This window comes from Myotis nattereri (assembly GCF_964212035.1).
Source record: "Myotis nattereri genome assembly, chromosome: 14".
NCBI lineage: Eukaryota > Metazoa > Chordata > Mammalia > Chiroptera > Vespertilionidae > Myotis > Myotis nattereri.
This window is the reverse complement of record NC_138089.1, coordinates 7,691,614-7,715,982: the sequence shown is the minus strand read 5'-3', so window position 1 is coordinate 7,715,982 and position 24,369 is coordinate 7,691,614. Positions and strand designations below refer to the sequence as shown.

The 24,369-nt window shown below is 45.9% G+C and overlaps 1 protein-coding gene across 1 annotated transcript; it reads left to right on the top strand.

The window, feature by feature from the left end:
• The first annotated feature begins 1,926 nt into the window (after positions 1-1,926).
• On the top strand, positions 1,927-23,533 carry ARL6IP5 (ARF like GTPase 6 interacting protein 5). The gene is made up of 3 exons (XM_081106093.1): positions 1,927-2,526; positions 19,703-19,920; positions 22,032-23,533. Exons 1-3 carry the CDS (start codon positions 2,351-2,353, stop codon positions 22,202-22,204), a joined length of 567 nt encoding a protein of 188 aa, XP_080962219.1. The 5' UTR covers positions 1,927-2,350; the 3' UTR covers positions 22,205-23,533.
• Positions 23,534-24,369: the final 836 nt, after the last annotated feature.

Below are 24,369 nucleotides of genomic sequence, written 5' to 3'. Positions count from 1 at the left end.
GCAAAGTCAGTGGATGTTCATTATGAAATCATAAAAACAAATCAGGTTCAAGCACTATTAATACCATGATGCCAAGTGAATCACGGGCTGTGTTGTTATTAATAGCAATACCAGTAATATCTAACTGTGAGCAATTACTATACACTATACACTGAGCACTTCCCATTCACTCGTACTCAGCTGCAGGGCAGACGTTCTTAGTAGAGCCACTTCACACATGAACAAACTGAGGCTGAATGAGACTAAGCAATTTCTCAAAGTCACCAGCAAGAAATGGAGGAGCTGGAACTAATTTTGCTCTGATTTTAAATCTTCCCATTTTTCTAGAATCAAGAAAATATGAGCACTCAGGAATATTTTCACATTTTAAACTTTATTCAACACCAATGACAGTATTTTCTTTTTTTAATAATATTTTTATTTTTTTTAGAGGGGGAGGGAGAGGAAGAGAGAGATAGAAACATCAATGATGAGAGAGAATCATTGATCGGCTGCCTTCTGCACGTCCCTCACTAGGGATAGAGCCCGAAACCCAGCATGTACCCTGACCAAGAATCAAACCTGTGACCTCGTGGTTCATAGGCTGATGCTTACCACTGAGCCACACCGTTCGGGCTGGAGTACTTCTTACGAGTCATTGTAGGTTCCTTAACTGCCTTCTAACTCATCAAGGAAAATCAAATTATGTCTTCTAGACTTTGCTTTAGGTATATTTTATTGTTTTCTGACTTTTTTGAAAAGTGGTGGCGGCCTGTGGATAGTGAATTCAGTTTTTAATAACAGCACCATCTGCATGTTTAGAGACTCTGTTATCCTTTACACTAGCATCTTAGAATTTTCCCTACCACAGTATGAAGTTAACTAAAATACTTTTTCTCATGCATTTGAGATAAAAGGGGGTTTACTATATCAACCAGCCCCTTAACTGGGGGCGGGAGGGGAAAACCCTTTGGAAGCCATAGCAGGGAATGTACAACTGAATTGTTTGGGCTGGGATACAAAACTATCATTATCTATTAAAGTGATAGGAGGAAGGGCATGTATTAAGAATAGGCCCACAGGTGTTTAGGATTATTCACCTTACTACCTATAGGTAAGAGGTTTTCTTACAGGCCCTGGGAACTGGAGGACGTGCTGCAAGGAGAAAAGCAGGGCTTTAAAGAGATAAGAGTCACCTCTAAGCCCAGGTGAGCCCATGGCTCAGAAAAGAAAATACATTTTGAGAACAAACCAAGAACAGCACAAGCTTTGATTTGGTTGCTGTGCCTGGACCCTGACCCCCTTGGGGTCTGCGCCTCAGGAATGCTGACCTTTCTCGGGTCCTGGAACGGGCTGAGCGGGGTTTTAGCATCTTAGAGAACTAGCAGGAGCGGTCAGAGCAGAGCTTCCAGGGTGACCTCGCTCTCCCATGCTGCGGGCAGTATTGGAATAAACACTCATACGTGACTCAACCCTGCCTCTGCTTAATGTGGCTCAAGTAGCCACAGGTGGCCTGGGACCCGTTCTGTCCGGTATCAGAAGCACTGTGCTCCCTGCCTGAAAGTTGTCCCCAAATATCAGGATAAAACGAAGAAAGGTCTTTTTGAGAGGAATCCATGTTTCTGCCCAGTAAATACTGAGTGCAGAACAATAGTTCACTGCAAACCATTGTTTGCTTTCAAAGGCAGACAGCGTGCCCAGATGGGGCTGGCATGACCAGGGTGCCCACTGGATCAGAACGGCACGGGACCAGGGTGCCCACTGGATCAGAACGGCACGGTCGTTGAATAATTCTGCTGGGAGAGAATAGACATGGAGAACAAACCCATAACGAGACAAGAAGTGAGCAAACCACGCCTTCTGCTCTACACAGTCTTCCCCCCGATTCTGCCGATCTGATCTCACTCACAGTGACCCGTGAGGAAACAGAGCACACGATGATACATCACATTCAGATGTGCAGGAGTTAGTACGGACTTCGTTTCCCAAACCAGCTCCTCCCCCAGCCACACCACAGTTGCCTCCATTCCGTCTCTTAGGCGGGCGTCTGAACAGCTGCAAACCTTCCCGCAAAGGCCTGCACGCATTCCTAGGCAAACACTCCAAAGGGGTGATTTAAAGGAGCCTGAGTCTGCACTCCCAGGAAGGTGCCGGTTCCTTTCTGTCACTTCATCTCTGCCCTGAACCCTGCCCCTGGCTCTGTCGCAGGACAGAGCCACCAGAAAGTGAGGCTAGGAAAGGCGCCCTCCCGCCTCCGATTCCCCCGGTTCTGCTGCCGCCAACCGCAGAGTCACCGCTCGCCACCCGCGGGCGCTTGCCGTCGCCGCCGCCTCCGGATTCCAGAGGCGGAGAGCCCGGGCGCAGAGCAGACATGGACGTGAACCTCGCTCCGCTCCGAGCCTGGGACGACTTCTTCCCGGGCTCCGACCGCTTCGCCCGGCCGGACTTCAGGGACATTTCCAAATGGAACAACCGCGTGGTGAGCAACCTGCTCTACTACCAGACCAACTACCTGGTGGTGGCTGCCATGATGATTTCAGTGGTGGGGTAAGTGGGTCCGCGCGGCACTGACGGGGCAGCTCGCGGGGGCGGGCGGGGCCAGGCGGGGGCCGGGGCAGGAGCCAGGACTTCGCTCCCCGGCTCCCATTCTCAACCTGTGGGTCGCGACCCCTTTGGCGGTCAAACGACCCTTTCCCAGGGGTCGCCTAAGACCATCCTGCATATCAGATATTTACATGACGATTCATCACAGTAGCAACATTACAGTTATGAAGTAGCAACGAAAATAATTTTATGGTTGGGTCACAACATGAGGAACTGTATTTAAAGGGCCAGGAGGTTGAGAACCACTGGATTGGGGTCTTGCTGGGCGACAGTGTATCGCCCGTCTTGGAAGCACAGGAGGGAGGACCGCGGTGTGAGCCCGACCCGGGCGGGACCGGACCTGCCCGTGGGTGGCAGGTGTGGGAAGGGCCCTGGGGGGCGACGCGCCGTGGACGTGTCTGCGCGCCTGCGCTCTGCTCCGAAAGCTGCACTCGGGGCGCGGGGAGGGGGTGGGGGTGCGGGTGGGGGCTGCTCCCTGGGGTCGCGTCGCCCAGCGCGGGGCGACGGCCGACCTCCCTGCCTGCAGGAATGGGGTCCCCTTCTGGGTCTCCACTTGCAGCCCGAGGTCTGGACGGAGGCCTGTCCGGCCCCTGACCCTGGAGGTGCCCAGAGCCACAGACAGTGCCACACCCGAACGAAAGCCTGCTTCCGCGGAGCTTCTCCCTCCGCCGGCTGCGGGTGGGTGGCATTCTGGCTCGGCGGCCCCGGTGCCTCCCTCAGACCCGAAGGGTCCCTGGCCGCGAGGAGAGCCTGGCTTTCGGAGCGAACGCAGAGGGCGAGCGAGCCGGCTGGGGAGGGAGATCCAGACCCGGGTGGGAAGGGCGACGGGGTGGCTTCTGTTCTTTGACTTACTTACTGGGTCACGCCTCCGGGCCAAGCTCCGAGCACAGCGAGGCCAGCAGAGGGGGTTCTGGCCCAGGGCAGGGCGTGGTGCGGAAGCTGCGGGACCAGGCAGCACCGAGGAGCGAGCCCACCATGTCTGGGTGTGGCTCAGCACAGTCCCCCGATGCAGGAGCGAACGCTCGTTTGTGGGGTTCGGTGGACAGTGACCTGGGTGCTCGTGTGTGGCCGAAGGAGCTGCGCTCTGAGAATGGCTTGTGGGGTGGAGGGCAGGCTCCCAGCCAAGGCTGAGTCAGAGGCAGCCACGTTAAAATGAGTTGGGGCAGAGCAGGCCTGAGGCAGCTGCCCACGTCTCTATGCTAGAGGCTTCTTTCCTAGAACACTAACAACGCCTTAAAAAACAAAATAAACAGCAAGGAGGATTGTATCTGTGGTGTTGATTTTGTTTCTTTTTGTAAAGAAGCGGGCAAGGCATCTTATCTGGTGATCTAGTTATGGGCTTTTGTTGTTTGTTTTGATGTGGGGCAAGGCTTGACACAGACCAAGCAAATGTAACAGTACCCCCTCCCAAAGCAAAAGCAAAAACAAAAACCAAACCATTGCTTTTCAACCAGACCTACTGCCCAGAGGGACACGCCGGGCAGCCTGGCTGGAGTTCCTTTTTACTGGGAGGCAGGGTCCTTCCTTGACGAAAGTTCGCTCCCTCCTTGGGGAGCCAGCTCACTAACTCAGACGGTTTGAGGGTTTGCCTTTCTCATTCCCTTTTCAAATGGGCGATGTTGGTTGGCAGTGAAATTTTTGAAGGTAAAAATTAGCCATGTTTATTTTTTATTATTCTTATTTTTTAAAACTTAGAAAATATATAGGCTGTAAGCTGCTTTGAGAACTGTACAAAATGTGAGAGTTCCTTTGTAGCCCAGTAAAAACTTAATGTATGACCTTCAACTGTTTTCTTTATGTCTACAAACATACACAGCCTGTAGTTTTTCCCACAGATTGCCCTTTTCTTTCTTTCTAATCTATAATAATAAAAGTGTGATATGCTAATTAGACCAGATGTCCTTTTTGACGAAGCCGGGGCTGCGAGGGAAGCCTGGATCCCGGGTACCTGCGGCAACCAGAGAGAAGCCCAATTCCCGGGGGCCAGAGGGAAGCCGGTGCCGGCAGCCAGGGGAAGGAAGGCCTACTCTTGCACGAATTTTGTGCGTCGGGCCTCTAGTCTATCATAAAGTAATTTACCTCATTCCCTCATACAACCCAATGAGATGAGATATTACTGTTACTGTACTATTAAACTTGAGGCTCCAAGAGCTTAAATGACTTGTTCAAAGTCTCAGCCCCAGAGTTGTACTCTTAGTTACTGTGCCATCTTCCTGTGAGTCATGAGGTTTAGAATTATAGTCGCTTAAAGCTGGAAGAAACCAGATATCTTCAGGGTCAGGGAGCTAAGTTGATTCTGGAACATTTCTCCTGCAGAGAACTCTCTTGATGAAGTCAGTAGGTGGGTGGGGCCAGAGCAGTGCCGGAGGCTGTGATCTGGATCCTCTGCTGGCATCTGAGAGTCCTTGATATCCTGGGAGAGTTGTATGAAAATGTGGCCTGTCTGCTCCCTGGGGAAAGGACCTTCCCAGGGTGTCCTTCCAGGTTCCATCCCTGCTGGGAGGAAGGCTCCAAGGCATTGTGGGAGGGTGCTCGGCTCCGCTCTGAATGCTCTTGTGTTGAAACCCACTTGAATGAGGATAGAGAGAGCCTGCTCTTCAATTTTGCAGGAACGGGGAGGGAAGACTAAGAGGATGTCATCTAGCTCCAGAAACACTGGAAAGGTAAAGTTAAGAGGGATTAGGGCCTGATCAGACAGGGCCTGGTATCCATGTTTACAAATTGGTCTTCATCCTAAGAGCATGGTTTACCAGCCACATGACTTCCCCTCACTAGGTCTCCTGTGCCTGTTAGGTTAACCCTAAGTCTCTTAACTAATAGCTTGTTGAAGACAGTTGTCAGACCTTCTGAGTCTTCAAGTAGCATAAGGTGGTGGGTGAGAGTTTAGGCACCAGAGCCAGATTAAGAACATCTTGAATCCCAACTGCCAGTCGGCAGCCATGTGACCTGGGCAGGTCACTTGAACCACCTGTGCCTCAGCATCCTCCTCTGTGAAGTGAGGCTAATTGCAGACCTGCCTCCCAGGGCTTCTCTGAGGATTACCTGAGTTAACGTAGGCAAGTCTAGAACAGCGGCTCTGAGTTTTTGGTCCACAAATGTTACTTCTTTGTTTTGTTTTGTTTTGTTTTGTTTTTGTTAATCCTCACTTGAGGATATTTTTCCATTGAATTTTAGAGAGAGTGGGAGGGAGGGGGAGAGACAGAGAGAGAGAAACATTGGTGTGAGAGAGACACATTGATTGGTTGCCTCCCGTATGCAGCCCAACCAGGGCCAGGAATCGGGCCTTGACTGGAATGGAACCTGGGACCCTTCAGTCCACAGGCTGACTCTCTATTCACTGAGCCAAACTGGCTAGGGCTACAAATGTTACTTCTTAATTTTATCATTGTTGGTGTTATCATGGAGATTACTGAGAAATAGAGACAGCATCTTTATCCCAGCAGCTCTCTCCATTCAGACTCTAGTCCCCATCTTACTCACCTCCTCCTGCTTCTCCCACAATACTCAACTTTGGTACCATTCTGTGAAGAAATATTATGTTTTCTCCCTCACTCCCTGTGTGAGTTGGGTCCCTCACCTTTGCCTGTATCTTTCCTGGCTTTTAAGTTGCCTCCACTCTGGGACTGTGGACTTCTGGAGGCCAGAGACTATGGGTTTTATTTGTGACTATTATTTTTTCTTGTTATGGTAGTTATCTTTACTTTCCATCTCTGTATCTCTGAGACCTACTATACAGCGGATGCTTACTTGGTGAGTGCACGGAGTAAATAGTGAACGTAAGGCCTCAACATGATCACAGGGTCACTTTTAACCTCCTTAATGGAACAAATTATGAAACACATGGCAGCATGCCAGTTCATAACAACAACATGCCCTAACGTGATCCTAACTGGCTCCTTGCTGACAACACCTGCTACATATTGGTGAGGACGACTATCCTGTAAAAACTCAGTTTAAAAAAGGTTATAATTCAGACTAACTCATGCTGCCCTGGTCGTCTTGTGATGGACGCTCTCCTGCGGGTTTCTGAGCCTCGGCACTGTTGGATCTGGCTCGCGGGGCTCTCTGTTGTTGGACTGTCGTAGGGTGCTGAGCGGCATCCCTGCTTTCGGCTCACTGGATGTCAGTAGCACCCCCACCTCCCCTTAGGCTGTGGCAATCAGATGGGTCTCCAGACATTGCCCATGTCCCCTGGGGAGCAAAATCCCCCCTGACTGAGAACTCTGCTGCACTGCCAAGAAGATGGTGATGATTCTTCAGCATCACCACTAAAGGCAAGTGGCTCCCTAACAAGTTACAAAAAGAGTTCTTGGCAATTACAGAGGGAAGCATTTTGACTTAGCTCCTGGCTTTTCAAATATAAGAATGGAGTGTATTTGAGCTTCACATAGCTTCGATCATTTTCCTTAATTTGTTAAATTGGTATGCTATCATTCTCCATCTGCCCAGGACTGCGGCTCTCGAGCCACATGCGGCTCTTTGGCCCCTTGAGTGTGGCTCTTCCTAAGCCTTAGGAGTACCCTAATTAAGTTAATAACAATGTACCTACCTATATAGTTTAAGTTTAAAAAATTTGGCTCTCAAAAGAAATTTCAACCATTGTACTGTTGATATTTGGCTCTGTTGACTAATGAGTTTGCCGACCACTGGCCTAGGAGACTCTACTAGCTCCACAGTCTTGTTCTTTTTGATTTATTTTTTAACAGAATTCTGGCATTTGCTTTTATTAGCTTTCTGATGAAAAGTTCACTTTCTCTTGGGTTCTGCGATTATAAAACAGGAATTACATGGCTTCAAACAAAGCTCATCAAGGCCTCGCAAATGCCAACACTGCAGTGTTAGGTGTTGTTATTCTAGTAAATCCCAGGTTACAGGCATATTTAAAATTCTCACAACTTGGTTGTTCTTTAGGCAGAAGTAGTAGATGGAAACTTTAGTGGTTTTGTCATAATTGCAACTTGTGTTTCCTACTTTGCTTCCCTTGAAGACTTGAGTTTCCTTTTGAGATTCAGGTGTCACTTCAGAAGAGACTGAATGACATAAAGGAAAAACATGAACCACGAGCTGGGGAATGTGTGTGTTGCTGAAAATGGCCTGTGTCCTTTAAATCCAGAAGGAATGATGTCTAAGGTGAAGAGGACATGGCTTATCTTCTCCATCCTTGTCAGGAGACAGCTCATGCAGCGATAGAGTCTGTGCCTCTGTTTTTACAGTGAAAAGCGAAGGCAGCATCTAAGAGCACTTGCAATGGAAGCGCTAAGCGTGCGAGGCATTCCAGTTGTGAACAGGAATGTCCATGTGCTCAATAGAATGCCAAAAGCCGGAGAACGCTACCGGGATCTGCACCTTCCACTCTGGGAGCTTGTGAGAAACGCAGAACCTCAGGCCCAGACCTACTGGGGCGGAATCTGCTTTCTGACGAGACTCTCATCACTCACAGGCACGTGAAAATGTAAGAAGTGTAAGTCTGGTCTGGTTCAAAAGAAACACTGAGAACATTGAAATAACTATACCCATGTGCCCAGGTGTCTCCTTCAGAGATTCTAAATATATACTTCTTGACTGGATCCAGGCATCCGTGGTCTTATCTGAACTCCCCAAGTTATTCTGGTATACACCACCAAGTTGAAGTTGAGAGCTACTGATCCCAACCCACTCCCCAGCATTCACAAATATAAACGCTGGAGGTCACGTGGCTAATCGGAACCAAAGCTGCTGACAGCAGCTGCTTTTATTGATATCAAGTGAAATGCTTTCCCCATTTAATCATATTGCAAATATCCTAAAGCTCCTAATTAACCAGTTCCTCCTGAATAGTTACTTGATTTTCACAACATCTGTATTTTTGCAAGTCTTTTTTTTTTTTTAACGTTTTTCATTGATTTTTAAAGACAGAGGGAAGGAGAGGGAGAGAAAAACATTGATCGGCTGCCTCCTGCATGCCCCCTACTGGGGATGGAGCCCGCAACCTCGGCATGTGCCCTGACTGGGAATAAACCTGGAACCTCTTGGGGCATGGGACTATGCTCAACCACTGAGCTGCGCAGGCCAGGACTATTTGCAAGTCTTATTCTCACAAATTCCGCCCTGTGAGCAGAACCATATTTTGTGGTGTATCAGAAGGTCAACCACACAGAGTTTCAAACGCTGCGCCTCCAATTAGAAAGGCACATATATGTTCAATTGCATACATTCACACCTTCCCTTTAAGAAAGCACAATGCAGCTGATCAATGAAAAAGCCCATTATTTTCGTAGAAAGTATGTCATCACCTGTGGCCTGTTACCAGGGTGGAAACTAGAGTTACCCCTTTATGCTTTCAGTTGCTTGAAATGTAAAGGACTTTTGGAGGGTTGGTAATTCTACTTGAAAAGAGCATTCTATAATCTTTTCAGAGTGAGTGTGGTCCCATAAAATGATCTAGGACTATGGCTCCCAGCATCTGGTATTAAGAAATGGTTTGGTTTGGTTATTTGTACCTTTCAATGCCACAGGAATGAAAACCACGTTTCCAGTTAGCAGAGGAAGAAAGCAATAAGAGAGCCTTGGGATTCTTAGGGCAGGAATGTATTGAAACGTTTGCATATGAAATTTATTGCAGCCTGTTCGTGCTAACACGTAGTGGAAATGGTTTTTGAGATTAATCAGCTTCAACACCAATTCTATGATATTACTCTTATTTGTATTGCTTCATTCTTTTACTCCACAAAGTGTGTAAGCCTCACCAGCTGCTCACACACTCTGCCAGGAGACGCCGTGGAGAAGGAACAGTTGTGCTTCCTGCCTTCGCTGTATTTAGAATCTCGAGGGGCAGCTGGACAACACTGAGCACATACTAATTCATCACTGTACAAGTACAGGCAAAGCAAGCATTCAGAATCACACACCTACGCAAACATGCATGGCTTCCAGGCTGCCTTACTTTATTTCCTCTGTACATTATGATTCCCAAACTCTCAGATGTTGAGAATTCCCAAACTCTCAGATGTTGAGAATGGGAGAGGCATTTAGTATGTGGACAGGCAAAAAGGGTATTAAATTTTATTAATCCTTCCCCTTCATTTGGTTCAATAAATATTTTACTGTCTGGCCGGTGTGGTTCAGTGGTTGAGCCTCGACCTATGAACTAGGAGGCTACTGTTCGATTCCTGGTTAGGGCACATGCCTGAGTTGTGGGCTCGATCCCCAGTAGGGGCCGTTCAGGAGGCAGCCGATCAATGATTCTCTCCCATCATTGATGTCTCTCTCTCTCCCGCTCTTCCTCTTTGAAATCAATATCAAAAAATATTTATAAACAAAAAAGAGATCTTTTACTAAGCACTTATTTTGTGCCAGACACCATGTGAGCCCTGAGGATCCAGGCAGGAATACAAGTCCACCCAGCCCTCCCGAGTCCTCCCAGAATTCCTCTTCCTGTCCTCGCAGAGCCCGCGTGCTGGCCTGTCTTCCCCAGTGCATTACGTGTTTCTTCTGATCACAGGATTTTAAGAAGTCTGTACACACTCAATACAGTTTTGACCTCAAATAATTTGCAAAATGTGTCATCTAGTAAGGATTGACTTTGGCTAAATCATCTTCTGACACTGTAACCTTGTTCTTCGTACATCTCTCCACACACACTTTTTTTTTTATGTCCCCTGCCACTGTCAGCTGGTTGATAGTTTCGATCCATTTGCTTCCCTAGGGACTAACAGTGGTTCCGGGTAAGTGTGCAAAATAAGTGAGCATGTGTCGGATTTTTCAGAGGGCAACAGCTCTCACCTTATTAGAGGACAAGACCTCTGTACAGGAACTCCAATCGTGAAAGAGAAACTTGGCCTATCCCTTTAACACCACATGGAGTAGCACTGTTGGGAATTTCTTATTATTCTGCTTTTGGACAGATGAATTCTGCTCTTTATCACTCAGCTTCAGAATATGCACCCATAACATCATCCCATCTCTCGCAGTGGGTGTCGCTTTTGTTTCAGGGAACACTCTCATGCCCGTGATCTTAAACAAAACCTGCAGGCGCTTCTCCGCTCTGTAGGCATTGACCACAGATGTGTAAGAGTCCCAGCCCTCTGTCCCCGGAGCGTACACGGGCCCACCCAGAAGGCAGAAAGCCATCTGAGGTGGAAAACGGGGGCTCTCGTTCTCCTGATCCTACTTCATGTCCTCACGCAGCTGCCCCTCGGCTCTGAGGAGCGGAAGGGAGAGCAGCGTGGGGCGTTCGTGGGCGGCCAATAGGCAGGAAACGCTCACGCGAAGGGAATTTATGTGTCACTGGGCTCTTCAGCATTTGGCCAACCCCTGGCCTCGCTCCCTCTCTGTAAGAACGCGCCGTGTGACAGTTTAATTGATTCTACTAAAAGCAGTCAGAAAAAACAGTTTATAAACGAGTATCTTCCCACTGCAGTTCTAAAGCGTGATTTGTTTTGAGAGTGAACATTGGTTCCTTGTTGTTGAAGGCACATACGTGAGGCTTCGTTATCCATTCTCTCTACCTATGTGTTTGTTAGATATTTGCCATAATAAAAAGTTCCTAAAGGGTTTGTTGCAGTCTAATCTGAGCCTTGTAACTGACGGTTATTGGAAGCTGCCTGCGGAGGGGAGTAGGAGATAGGTGACTTCTAACACTGATCCAACCTGCTGTATGTTAGAAACCAAACAAGCAATTCGCTGGGTAAGTGCAAAAAACAAAACAAAACAAAAAAAATGGAGGTTCATAAGGTGTCTTACTATGACTTTTAGCATGCCAGTGGCTGCCAGTTACCAAGGGTGCAATACATTTCAATAGACAGCGAGTATGCAGGGGACACAGGGGACTTCCCAGGTCACTCGTGGGAAAATCTCCCGGCAGGTCACTGTGACGAAAGAGACAGGCTCCCGTCTTGTCTTAACTACTCTGGCCACTGGGCCCGGGAAGGACTGCTCACATTACTCAAACTGGCTTGTGTATTTACATTTATACTTTACAGTAGGAATAGTTCTTGCCGGGACGGAAGCCGTGTTAAACCAACGTTGCCCTGGCCAGTGTGGCTCAGTTGGGTGGAGCATCGTCGGGTAAACCGGAAGGTTTCAGGTTCAGTGCCCTGTCAGGGCCATACCGGAGGAGGCAGGGGATCGATGTTTCTCTCTCACATCGACTTTCTCAAGTTTCTCTCTCATCACCTCCCCCCCCCCCTTCCTTTCTCTCTCTCTCTCCCTTTCTCTCTAAAAAAAAAAAAAAAAATCGATAAGCATATCCTCGGGTGAGGATTGAAAAAGAAAACACTCTGCCTGGCCCCACTGCTTAAAAAGAACAGAAAGAAAGAAACGCAGGCACCGCAGAGGCTGTGGGCTCTGGGAGGTGTCAGAGCCAGAGGGGCCCAGACAGACAGGTCGGGCTGCGTCTCCCGTGGCCCCGCCTGCTCGAGTGGCAGCACTTCCAAACCCCGCCATCAGACCGTCAGTATTGCTGACATCTGCATGGAGTTTAGGTGATTTTCTTACTTTTGCTTTTTTATTTGTTTTTTCCATCACAGCTCAGTGAAGGCACAAAGACAGGGACTGTTTCTCCAGTAATAGTTAGTGTCCGATGAAACAACAGTGATTTCTCTAAGATGAAACTCGTGTCAGTTCATCTGTGGCCATGGAAAGCGGCTGGGCTTATTTCAATAACATGAAAATATGCTAGATTCTCACTTAGCTTTTTTCTTTCTTTCAGCAAATACTTACTGAATACGTGTTCTGTGCTCGGTGCCGGGGAGACAATGTCATGGTGCCTGCCCTTATGGAGCCCGATCTGCAGTGGGAGACACAGTACTCATCCGGTCCTCACGCAGATAAACGCACCTGCCAGGTGCCAGTGCTGGGGAGAAGACAGATGGTGCTCTGACCCGGTCAGAGGGACCGAGAAAAAGCCGATTAAGCGGAGAGGTGAAGGTGGGAGGGAGTCAGGCGGAGAACAGCTGTGCAAGGCCGGCAAGGCCAGAGGCAGGGTGAGCTCGGGAAACGGTTAGAAGCCCCAGCGGATGGGGTGCAGAGCAGGAGGAGGTGGTCTGTGAACGCGGGTGCCAGGGCGGCCGCTGGCCTGGGGCTCCCTCCTGCTGTGTGAAGAGCACCCTCACCTGCTGCTGGCAGATGCAGCCTCAGCCAAAGGGAGGCTCGGCCAGCACAGCGTGGCCTGGACTCCAGGCTCCTCTTCCTCCCGGAGCTGAGTCTCCTGTTGGGGGTACAACTACACAGCAGTGTCAGTGTCAGTGTCAGTGTCAGTGTCAGTGTCAGTGTCAGCGGCCGTGGCCTTGGCCCTGGAGGCAGGCGGGCCGGACTCCGCAGGGCCTGGTAGATGTGGGAAGAGTTCTGTTCTTATTCTGAAAGCAGTGAGAAGCAAGCAAATGGAGGGGTGCCTTCCTATTTGCCATGATCCCTCTGTCTGTTGAGGGCTGTGAAAGCACGTGAGCAATTTGGGGAAGTTCACTGTGAGAGTTGCCCCGCTTTCTTGGTGAGTCAGGCTTCCTCAGGAACCAACTGCAAATACAGCTTTTTGGGTTAGAACGTTGTGATTCGGTATAAAAGCTGCTTCTGCTGCTCAGGAAAGGTGTCGCTGCCTCTTTGGTTCTTGGCGTTGCAGTCTGAAAGAAGTGACTAAATATGCCCTTGAATTGATCTGAGGGTCTCCGTTTCAGTAACTTGTGTTGCCCACTCTGCAATGGGTGGTCTGGGGGCACATTGATTAATTTGTCTGTTCCCTCGCTTGCTTTTATTCTATGTAGAATGAGGTGAGTTTTCAAGGTCAAGATTTTCCCCTTCAGCAGCTGTGCTGGCACTGTGGCTACAGTTAGCAGAGTCACATTGCGTGTTTAAGGCATGTGTCCACACCTAGTAATAGCTGCCTCCCTTCAGAGGGAATGAGAATGCTAGGGACTTCCCAGAATGATCCTGAGTTGCTTATCCCAACTAGAAGAATGGGGTTTCTTAGGATGAGGCGGGGGGGGCGCGGGGGGGAAGTGTTGGTTGAGAGATTTCTAGGCTGATTAACAACACAGAATGGCTTATATTGTGAGTTGCTGTCAACAATTACATCAACTGGCACCTTTTTCTCCCCTGTGAATATATTTCTTCACTTCTCTGGGCCTCAGCTTATTCATCTGTGTAATGGGACTAAAATGGTTCCTCTTTGAAGATTTTGTTCTGCTTTTGATTTGTGAAACTAGGCACTGTTTCCACCAAGGACAGAAAATCCACGCCCTCTCCCTCCCTCTCTGCTGTTCTCCCTTCCTCCCTCCCTCCCTCTCCCTCTGGCTGGTTCGTGCACTTGCTCTACGTGGTGTGCATTTCACCATTTCTTAGAATGGAATTGCCTGTAATCCGAATAAAGCAGGAAGTCATTTCTGCTCTGAGTAATTTTGTTCATTTTTTCCAGCTTAGAAGCTTGGTTACTTTCTAGTTATAGATTGTGACTGGGCATGTTGTAAACTCCAATCAGTTCTATCTGTTTGCTCTGTCCCTTCCCCTTGAACATGAGCAACGGGAACAGGTGAAGAGCAAATCTGGAATGGCTTGAGTCAGGCCTGGATTGTTCATTGTTCTTTTGTCCTTGGCTTTATTTAGACATTCAACCCCGATAGCTACTTTACTTGCCCAGAGGAAAACAAAAAAAGCTTGGCATGCATTTTATTACATGCTCACTTCATGAATTATTTCAACAGGTATTCTAGAAAGAACTGGGTAGGAGACCTTTGACACTTTGCTGTCAACCAGTCATCTTCGATTTACATTTTATGCAAAGGACCTCCTGAAACTTGAACCTCCACTCTAGTTCTTTGCGATAACGTTGGTCTTTTCTTTACAGCTCAGAAACCTTTGGGTGAGTTCTAGGTCCACGTCAAGGCTACGTAAAAGGGTTTGTTTCTTTCAGGTACCTTTTCTCACTTTCATTTGTTCGTTTTTAAATATCAATTTTTAAAATATTTAAGTAATACTTGGTTATTGAAAACATAAAAATAGAAATAAGCAAGTGGAAATAAATGAGCCATGATCCTACTACCCACTAGAAGTGCTGTAGTCTTCAGTGTCATTTCTCTCAGATTCCTGTTGGCGTTAGGATGAGAGCTATGGACCCGTGAGCATCTCTGGGCCTCTCCACTGAGTCTCCCCACCGCCTGCTGAAGAGGATTTTGCTTTTGCCCTGTCCAATTCTTTTCTTCCTGAGGCCTATAAGGAAATGTTTGTCTTTCTCAGACCAATTACCAGGTTAAGTCAGGAGGTACGGTAAAACCACATAAAATTTTAAAAAGAAAAGAAATGAAAAAAGTACAGAGAGACTAGTTAGATCCAGGTAATAACTGGAGAGGAGGACAGACAGACCAGCACAGGGGCTGGATGCTGGGGAAGCTTGGGGGCAGGAGCCAAGGATGGAGTGAGAGAAGGGACGCCTCACTGTGCTTAGGAGTGGAAATTGCGTTCAGGTCACTGATGACATGAACGCAATTCATTTTGTATTAGCTGTGCCACGCCTGGGTGTGGAGCTGGGAACAGCTGCTTTTATATTTTTTTTTTATATGTTCATATTATTTCTGGTCACAAAATAATATACTAATTGTAATAATTTCTGCTTCTGAGCTGTATAACAAATATGATAAATCTACCTAACAGAGAGACTGTGTTCCAGTTGATTTTACCCATGCAATATGTTATTAATATCTTCCATATTATTAATTGCCGGAAGCCGGTCCATCCTTGCTGTTTCAAAGGACCTGGCATATATGGCATACTGTTCTTAATATGTTTGCTCACCTTCTTGGCACTATATGTTTTAACCATGGTCTCTGAGAAAGGTTGTTTCCCCAGGTAGGGATTTTCCCCTGAAGTTAGGGAGGGAATAAAACCTCTTAACTAAGTGCCAGGCGGGTAATTAATCACTTTAACTATGAACAATCATGCTTAAGCTACATAATCTTTACTCCCTGGAATGGAGATAAGAAACGCCCTAACCTTTGTAATAGAGATTGATAGGATTGAATCAACTAGTATAAATACAGATGTAACAAGACAGCAAGAGACAGAGAGAGAGACAGAAATTGGCACAGAACCTACACAGAACATTCTCTAGAGACAGAAGAACTTCGCTGGAGAGAACATGGCAAAAGATCCTAGACAGAAACTGGCCTCAGAACCTAGAGACAGAACCTAGCGAGAGAACATGGCAAAGGATCCTGGACTGAACCTGACTACAGAAATTGGCAAGAGAACCTGACTAGAACCTGGTGACTGAATCTGGCTGGAGAACCTGGACAGAACCTGGCTGGAGAACCTAGCGAGGGAACATGGCTACAGAACCTGGCTGGAGAACCTGGAGAACCTGGCTGGAGAACCTAGCAAGAGACCATGGACACAGAACCTGGCTGGAGATCCTAAACAGAACTTCGCTGGAGATCCAGACCAGAACTTGGCTGGAGATCCTGGCTAGGCTGCTGATCAACTGAACGCTGTCTCCGTGTCATTCCTTCTTCGCCGACTCCATCCACACCTTTGGGGACCCCTGGACCCGCTGGGGTTGGACCCCGGCAATTAATTATACTTCAACTTTTAAAAAACTTCTGTATATACCACCATCTAATAAATTTTGGTCCCTATAGGTTATTTCTAAACGTTTTTAATCATAAATACCACTCATGTTACAACTCAATCTTTGCATTTCTTATTATTTCCTTAGACTCTATTCTAGGGAGGGATTTAAGTATTTGTAAAAGTTTTGAATGAAATGAACAATTTATTATTGTAGGGTTTAATTTTAAATTAGGTTCCACTGTTTAATTCCATGCCTTTTAATAGAATAACTTGTTAAAGCATTTTGACATTGATTATATTTTTGATTTCACCCATTAAGGTATGCAATACGTTCACTCCTATTTGAAACTATTTAAAATAGCTTTTGTGTTTTTTTTTTAAATGTATTTTCTTGATTTTTTACAGAGAGGAAGGGAGAGAGATAGAGAGTTAGAAACATCAATGAGAGAGAAACATCGATCAGCTGCCTCCTGCACATCTCCTACTGGGGATGTGCCCGCAACCCAGGTACATGCCCTTGACCGGAATCGAACCTGGGACCTTTCAGTCTGCAGGCTGATGCTCTATCCACTGAGCCAAACCGGTTTCGACGCTTTTGTGTTTTAAGAGGTAGAATCAGAGCTAAAGTTGAAAGAGATTTTAAAGGAAGTTTCTTAGTTATCCTCCAGATGAATCCCAGCATGAATATGAAACCTCCTCTGTTTCAGAGGGAGTCAGCTGTTGGTCTCACCTGTCATTATTATCCTGTCTTCCCCGTCCCTCGCAGCCCCTCATGGTGACATCCAGAGCATGATGAAAACACAGTGACCCTCTTTGTCCTCCCCAAGTGAAATGCTCGTTAGCCTCTTGTGAGGGTAAAATGCTAGTAGCTTATGTACTTGTTGACCACAACTGTCTTGTTAAGGGTTTTGTATGCACAGTGGGTTGGGGTGGAGGTGGGTGCAGTGTCATGTTTGCTTGTGAAATACTTGGTCTAAATTTCCTCTGCCCAGTGTGTTCTCCCATTATCAACAGTAGTGTAACCTTTGACTCATGGACCAGTGAATCTGCGAGCTCTGTATTTGGAAATTCCAGTTGGTAACCCATCTCTCAGTGATGCTCGGGGCCCTTTTAAAGAACTACAATGGACTCTCTATGCCAGGAATCATAAACTCAAATGCCTCCACGCTGGGCTAGTCATGTAAGAGAGGCTGCAGGCCAGTTATTAGATAAACGATGAGTAATGGCCGCTCACTGGGGCCTCTGTGTCCGAGATGCCGGAGGTAGTGGTGGAGACTGGGGCAAGAGAGAGATGCTTGTTCGATCTGAGCAGGAAGGCAATTCCAGCCCTTGACATGTGGGAAAGTGGACCTGGTCTTGTTAGATTTTCATGTTTCCACGAGAAGCAAGAAATCCCAAGTTTTATGGACTTTTTAAACTCTTTGGGACTTGAGTAAAAGTTTTTTTGTTTTTTTTTTTTATGACGTGAAAACTTTGCCTTTTTCTTTCTTTCTTTTTTTTTTATTGTCTACAGTTTTACATATGTCTCCTTTTTCCCCAGTTGACACCTCCCCCCACCCCCCAGTCATTCCCACCCTGGGAAGCCCCCGCTGCCCCAGTGTCTGTGTCCATTGGTTATGCTAATAGGCATGCATACAAGTCCTTTGGCTGCTCTCTAACCTCCCCCGCTCCCCTATCATTTGTCTCTGGATCTATTCTTGTTTGTCAAATTATGTTGATCATTATATCCCACATTTGAGTGAGATCATGTGATATTTATCTTTCTCCGACTGGCTTATTTCACTTAGCATAATACTCTCCAGTTCCATCCATGCTGTTGCAAATGGTACAAGTTCCTTCTTTTTTATAGCGACATAGTATTCCATTGTGTAGATGTACCACAGTTTTCTAATCCATTCATCTGCTGATGGACGTTTAGGCTGTTTCCAAATCTTAGCTATTGTAAATTGTGCTGCTATGAACATAGGGGTGCATATATCCTTTCTGATTGGTGTTTCTGGTTTCTTGGGATATATTCCTAGAAGTGGGATTACTGGGTCAAATGGGAGTTCCATTTTAGTTTTTTGAGGAAACTCCATACTGTTCTCCACAGTGGCTACACCAGTCTGCATTCCCACCAGCAGTGCACGAGGGTTCCTTTTTCTCCACATCCTCTCCAGCACTTGTCGTTTGTTGATTTATTGATGGTAGCCATTCTGACAGGTGTGAGATGGTATCTCATTGTAGTTTTGATTTGCATCTATCAGATGATTAGTGACTTTGACATGTTTTCATATGTCTCTGGGCCTTCTGTATATCTTCTTTTGAAAAGTGTCTATTTAGATCCTTTGCCCATTTTTTGATTGGATCTATTATCTTCCTATTGTTAAGTTGTATGAGTTCTCTATAAATTTTGGAGATTAAACCCTTATCGGAAATATCATTGGCAAATATGTTCTCCCATGCAGTGGGCTTTCTTGTTGTTTTGTTGATGGTTTCTTTTGCTGTGCAGAAGCTTTTTATTTTAATGTAGTCCCATTTGTTTATTTTCTCTTTAGTCTCCCTTGCCCTAGGAGCTGTGTCTATAAAGATATTGCTACAATATATGTCTGCAATTTTGCTGCCTATGGAGTCTTGTAGGATTTTTATGGTTTCCCATCTTACATTCAAGTCCTTTAGCCATTTTGAGTTTGTTTTTGTGTATGGTGTTAAATTGGTTGTCTAGTTCCTTTTTTTGCAATTTTCCCAACACCATTTATTAAAGAGACTGTTTTGACTCCAATGTATGCTCTTGCCTCCTTTGTCAAATATTAATTGAGACTAGTGGCTTGGGTTGATTTCTGGGTTCTTTGTTCTGTTCCATTGAACTATATGTCTGTTCTTGTGCCAGTACCAGGCAGTTTTGAGAACTGTGGCTTGGTAATATAGCCTGATATCTGGTATTGTGATCCCTCCAACTTTGTTCTTCTTTTTCGGGATAGCTGTAGCTATTCAGCGTCTTTTTTTAGAGTAAAAGTTTTTTTAATGCACAGTGCATTTCAAACACAAATTTGGCTGTAGACTAGATCTGGCCCACGGAGACTATTGTGTGACCTCTATGCCAGCGGCCACCAAGCTTTTGGACTTCACGGACCACCCGTGGTCTGTGGACCACCGGTTGGCGACCACTGCTCTATGCTACAATCGCCTATCATGGCCATGTATAAGGATTTAAGTAAGCCCTCAGAAAATACAATTTCATGTGTACTAGAGCCCAAAGAATGAACGCCAAACACAGCCCCGCCCAAGAAGGGGGTCTTCTAAGTTTGACAAATCTTTTAAAACTGTGGGACTCTAAGGAGATAAACTGACGAGTCTGGCGGGAGTTAAACTGCCGAGGTGTGAATCTTACCTCCGCCATTTTCTTTCCTCTGCACCCCAGTTTCTTCTTTTGAGAAATGACTGAGTGGTCTCTGCTTTCTCCGGTTCTCAGGATTAAATGAAGCGACTCAGATAAAATGTTTAGGTAGTAAATGCTACACACTTGTTTCAACTCCTCCCCGTCCTCATCTTCCTCTTCCTGCTGCTGCCACTACTGACCCAGCCTCCCTTTTTTCTCTCGTTCCAGGTTCCTGAGCCCCTTCAACATGATCCTTGGCGGGATTGTGGTGGTGCTCGTGTTCACAGGATTTGTGTGGGCCGCCCACAATAAAGACGTCCTCCGCCGGATGAAGAAGCGGTACCCCACGACCTTTGTCATGGTGGTCATGGTGGCGAGCTACTTCCTCATCTCCATGTTCGGGGGGGTCATGGTCTTCGTGTTCGGCATCACTTTCCCTTTGTTGTGTAAGTGAAGCCAGAACTGGCTTTTCTTACATCGTAAAAAACGTGGGAGGGATTGTTCAGTGGGGATTACATAACCTGTTTCTTTTGTTAATTTAAATTATTTATTATTGAATGTATTACATCATAACCTGTTTCTTACGTGCGTTGGCATGTCTGCAAAATTATCAGAATTTCTGAAATAGCAGATCCAGGCCTGTTGTACATTAATTCTACAAATATGTACTGGGTACCTGCTCAGTGCCAGATCTCTTCTGAGGACACAACAGTAAACAAAAGAAATACAACTCCCCAGCCACGGCAGGCAGGGGCCCAGCGACACTGGGCTGCAGATCTGCCTGAGGGGGGTCTGCTGTCAGTCTTCACGCCACTCACACAGTCCTCACAGCACCTACTTAACTCTCTGCTGCTCGGGAGATCATGAGGCAGCGCTTTGAGCCGCCCACTGGAAATTTCTCTTCGAGTGCACTTTCTCAAATAAGTGTTCTCTAGCGAGAGGAAAAAGATCATTATTGGTGTCAAAAGTTTTATAAGCCTATAGAAATAGTTGGCTCAGAAATAGATACCAAGTGCTCCAGTTCTGGTGAGGAATAGATAGTTTGTAAGTTATTTTGTGGTTTTTTTTTGTTTGTTTTTTTAACTGAGATTCCAGGCACATGAAGCCTGAAATAGAGAATATATCAAATTCAGTCTCATTGGCAGAAATCTGGTTAAAATTCTAGTGTATTAAGTGACAGGAACATCCCTTTAACTTTAATAACATTTCACATGTACATTATTTCATTAAGTAAAATCAATTGGTGTTGTGTTAGATTAAGAATATTTATAGATGAATCCCCCACAATATTTGACAAAATACTTAAAAGCAGCAAATTGCTACTTTTTGAAATATTCTTCAAGCTTTCCTTCTGTGCTAGAGGCTGGGTCAGTATTTCAGTGATTCTGCTTAGACACACAGCTTGTTAACTTGAGCACCTTCCACCTCAGAGCCTGAGACAGGCAGTGCAATGAGAGTTATCATCGGTAGCGAGTCAAAGGTCTTGATTTCTATTCCTACACCTGCTGGGAACCAGCCATGTGATTTGGATCAGGTATACGATATGGGCTGTAGTTCACACATTCTATAAACTACAGGAAATTAGACAAGATAAGTGGTTCTCAAACTTCGATGATTATGAGAATCACCCAGGATGCTTTATAAAAATATAAAACTTCCAACCATATTTTTTAAAAAAATATTTTTATTGATTTCAGAGAGGAAGGGAGAGGGAGAGAGATAGAAACATCAATGATGAGAGAGAATCACTGATCAGCTGCTCCTGCACGCTCCACACTGGGGTTTGAGCCTGCAACCCAGGCATGTGCCGTGACCTCCTAGATCATAGGCCGATGCTCAACCACGAAGGCAGGCTAGTCGGGCAAATCTGTTTCTTAATAAACAAACTTTGGTAATTCTCAGTGATGAAGCAAATTTGGGGAACGTGAGGTACATTAAATCTATAAAGCTGTCACCTCAGGTGGTTGGGCATCGTGCACCAAAAGGTTATGGGCTCCATCCCGTTAGGGGCGTGCAGGAGGCAGCCCATCAATGTTATGCTCTCACATGGGTGTTTCTCTCTTCTCCCTTCCTCTCTAAAAATCAATAAGCTACTTTTAAAAATCTACAGAACTGTTAGTTTTGGTCTATAAATCTATGTCTAACACTTCAGAAAACCGCCTGTTGGCTGGGCTTCACCGCACATCCCTGGTCAGCTCAGAGCTGAGCTTGAGTTCCTCTCTGGACACGCTGTGCGAGGCGGGCTTGGCTGCGGCTGGAGCATGTAGGCGGCTTTGAATGTCGGCATTGCAGTAGCAGCTGGAAGGTGGCGGCATCGTGCAGGTGGGAAGAGTGTGGCTGCTGGGCCGCATCCTTCCTGCGGCAGGCAATCCCTTTCTTCGCACGAGAAGAAAACGCCCTATGAGGCTTCTGTGCCGTCCGAGGGGCATGTGAGGGTTTGGACGGGTTAGAGAACCGGTGGACTCCAGCTAAGGAGGTGGGGACGGCGGGGAGGAGAGCGTGTGCTGTGGATGGGAGGGCGGCAGCTCACGTGTCTCCATGTCTCCCCTCTCCGCAGTGATGTTCATCCACGCCTCGCTCAGGCTTCGCAACCTCAAGAACAAGCTGGAGAATAAGATGGAGGGAATCGGCCTGAAGAGGACGCCCATGGGCATCGTGCTGGACGCCCTGGAGCAGCAGGAAGAAAGCCTGGGCAAGCTCACTGACTATCTCAGCAAAGCGAAGGAGTGAACCGGCGGCCGGGCGAGGGCTGCGGCAGAGCGCCGGGTGCAGCTGCCTCGTCCAGACCCACTTTCTGTTTGTGTCTTTGAGATGAGGGGGGACATTCCACCCAGCAATTGGCCCGCATGCATCTGCAGGCCAAACTGTTAACGCCTCTGTTGTTACAGAGAGAGGGCCCAGGAACCGAAAGGAACCCCCTCCCAGTCTGTCTGAACTTTCAACTGTGTTTATAAAAACTGGTAGGAAATGGAGCACACTTATGTCTGTAGGGGAATAAAAGAAAATATAGGAATTGATTGTACAGCCACAATACAGTTATAGGGAAAAAAAGCAACTGTAGAGTTCAAGGCAATGAGTAAATGGAAAGACTGGTCACGTAGATAATGACATGCATTAGCCTGTTCAATCCCCCAGCATTCTCCAAATGTATTCCCCAGGATTATATGTGGGCTATAACTTAGTTTAGTGTTTATTGTTTTAAAATAAAAAAATGATCTCTATCCCTTTGCCTCCTGTTTGACATGCAGAGGAAACTGGACAAACCAGTTGTTTATATTTTGTTTACAAATATAAAGATAGCTGTTTCGGAGAATATTTTGTCGAATTTTTGTAATTTTTGAAGTGCTAGTCATGTGTTTTTACCAGCAGGCATTTGCTGCAAACTGAATGTCATCTTCCTTAAGGCACTCACAGCTGTGTACCCTGTCTTCTTCTTTAAAAAGTAATAAACAAGTTATGTCTCTATCCCACGTTTTTTGTTGTTATAATAACAGAAAGGTGTCTGAGATAATGTTTCCTATATTTTTTCATTTTCAGTTTTAAAATGAATGTGTGTTTAATTTCTCAGGGGCACAGCGAGGATGCGAATAGCTGGTTGTTTGAAATCTGAAAAGCATCTTTAGATGATCAAGGAAAAGACTTTAAAATGGGAATGAAAGTGGTGTGATCACCAGCATTGGCAGTTCATAGAAACTTTAAGCAGCAACTGTTACAACCATGCGTTTGATAGATAGACATGAATTAAGATAGCATGTGTTCATATATTGTGACTTTCTTCCTCTCCTTCCCCCTGTGTTATGTTTAGAAATAGATTATACAAAGTGATTTCATAGGGGAATAGGACACATTTTGGTTTCCCTCCGGCTGAATCGGGAAGACAATGGAGCAGCACTCCCTGAGGGGGCGCGGTGTGTCCCAGAGTAAGAGGCCACCGCATTTTAATTTCTCAGCCAGCCTGCAGCCTTCATCTCTAGCACAGTGACGGCGTCACGACTTCACAGACATGGTCTAGGAATTGTACCCTGACCCGAATATGAAGAATAAAATGTTTCAAAGGTTTGTTTGTGAGACTTTATTTAATGCACATCTGTGTTAAATGTCTAAGATACTCGGGGACAACTTGGTTTTATAAATGATATACTACACAGTAAACAATCATATTGCATTTCAAATACTGTTTAATAAAACCTTAGTACTTTATTATAAATTCCCAGTCTGAATAAAATTGAATTCCAATGGGATCCTTTTAAGATTTTTAAATAATTTTTTCATTTTTCAATTAAAGTTTACATTATATTATTTCATGTGTACACCCCAGTGACTAGACATTACATAACTTATTTTTTTTAATATATTTTATTGATTTCTTATAGAGAGGAATAGAGAGTTAGAAACATCGATGAGAGAGAAACATTGATCAGCTGCCTCCTGCACACTCCCTACTAGGTATGTACCTGCAACCAAGGTACATGCCCTTGACCGGAATCGAACCTGGGACCCTTGAGTCCCCAGGCCGATGCTCTGTCCATTGAGCCAAACCCGTTAGGGCTTACATAACTTATTAAGTGATCATCCTGATATATCTCATACCCATCTGACGCCATACATAGTTATTACAATATTATTGGCTGTATTCCCTATGCTGTACCTTACATCCCTATGACTATTTTGTAACTGCCAATTTATACTTTTTAATCCCTTCACCTTTTTACCCATCCCCCAACCCTCTCATCTGGCAACCGTCAAAACATTCTCTGTATCTATGAGTCTGTTTCTGTTCTGCTTGTTCATTTGTTTTGTTTTTCAGATTCAATTGTTGATAGATATGTATTTATTGTCATTTTATTGTTCATATTTTTAAAGATTCTTTCTTTGTAACTTTTTGCATTTTAATT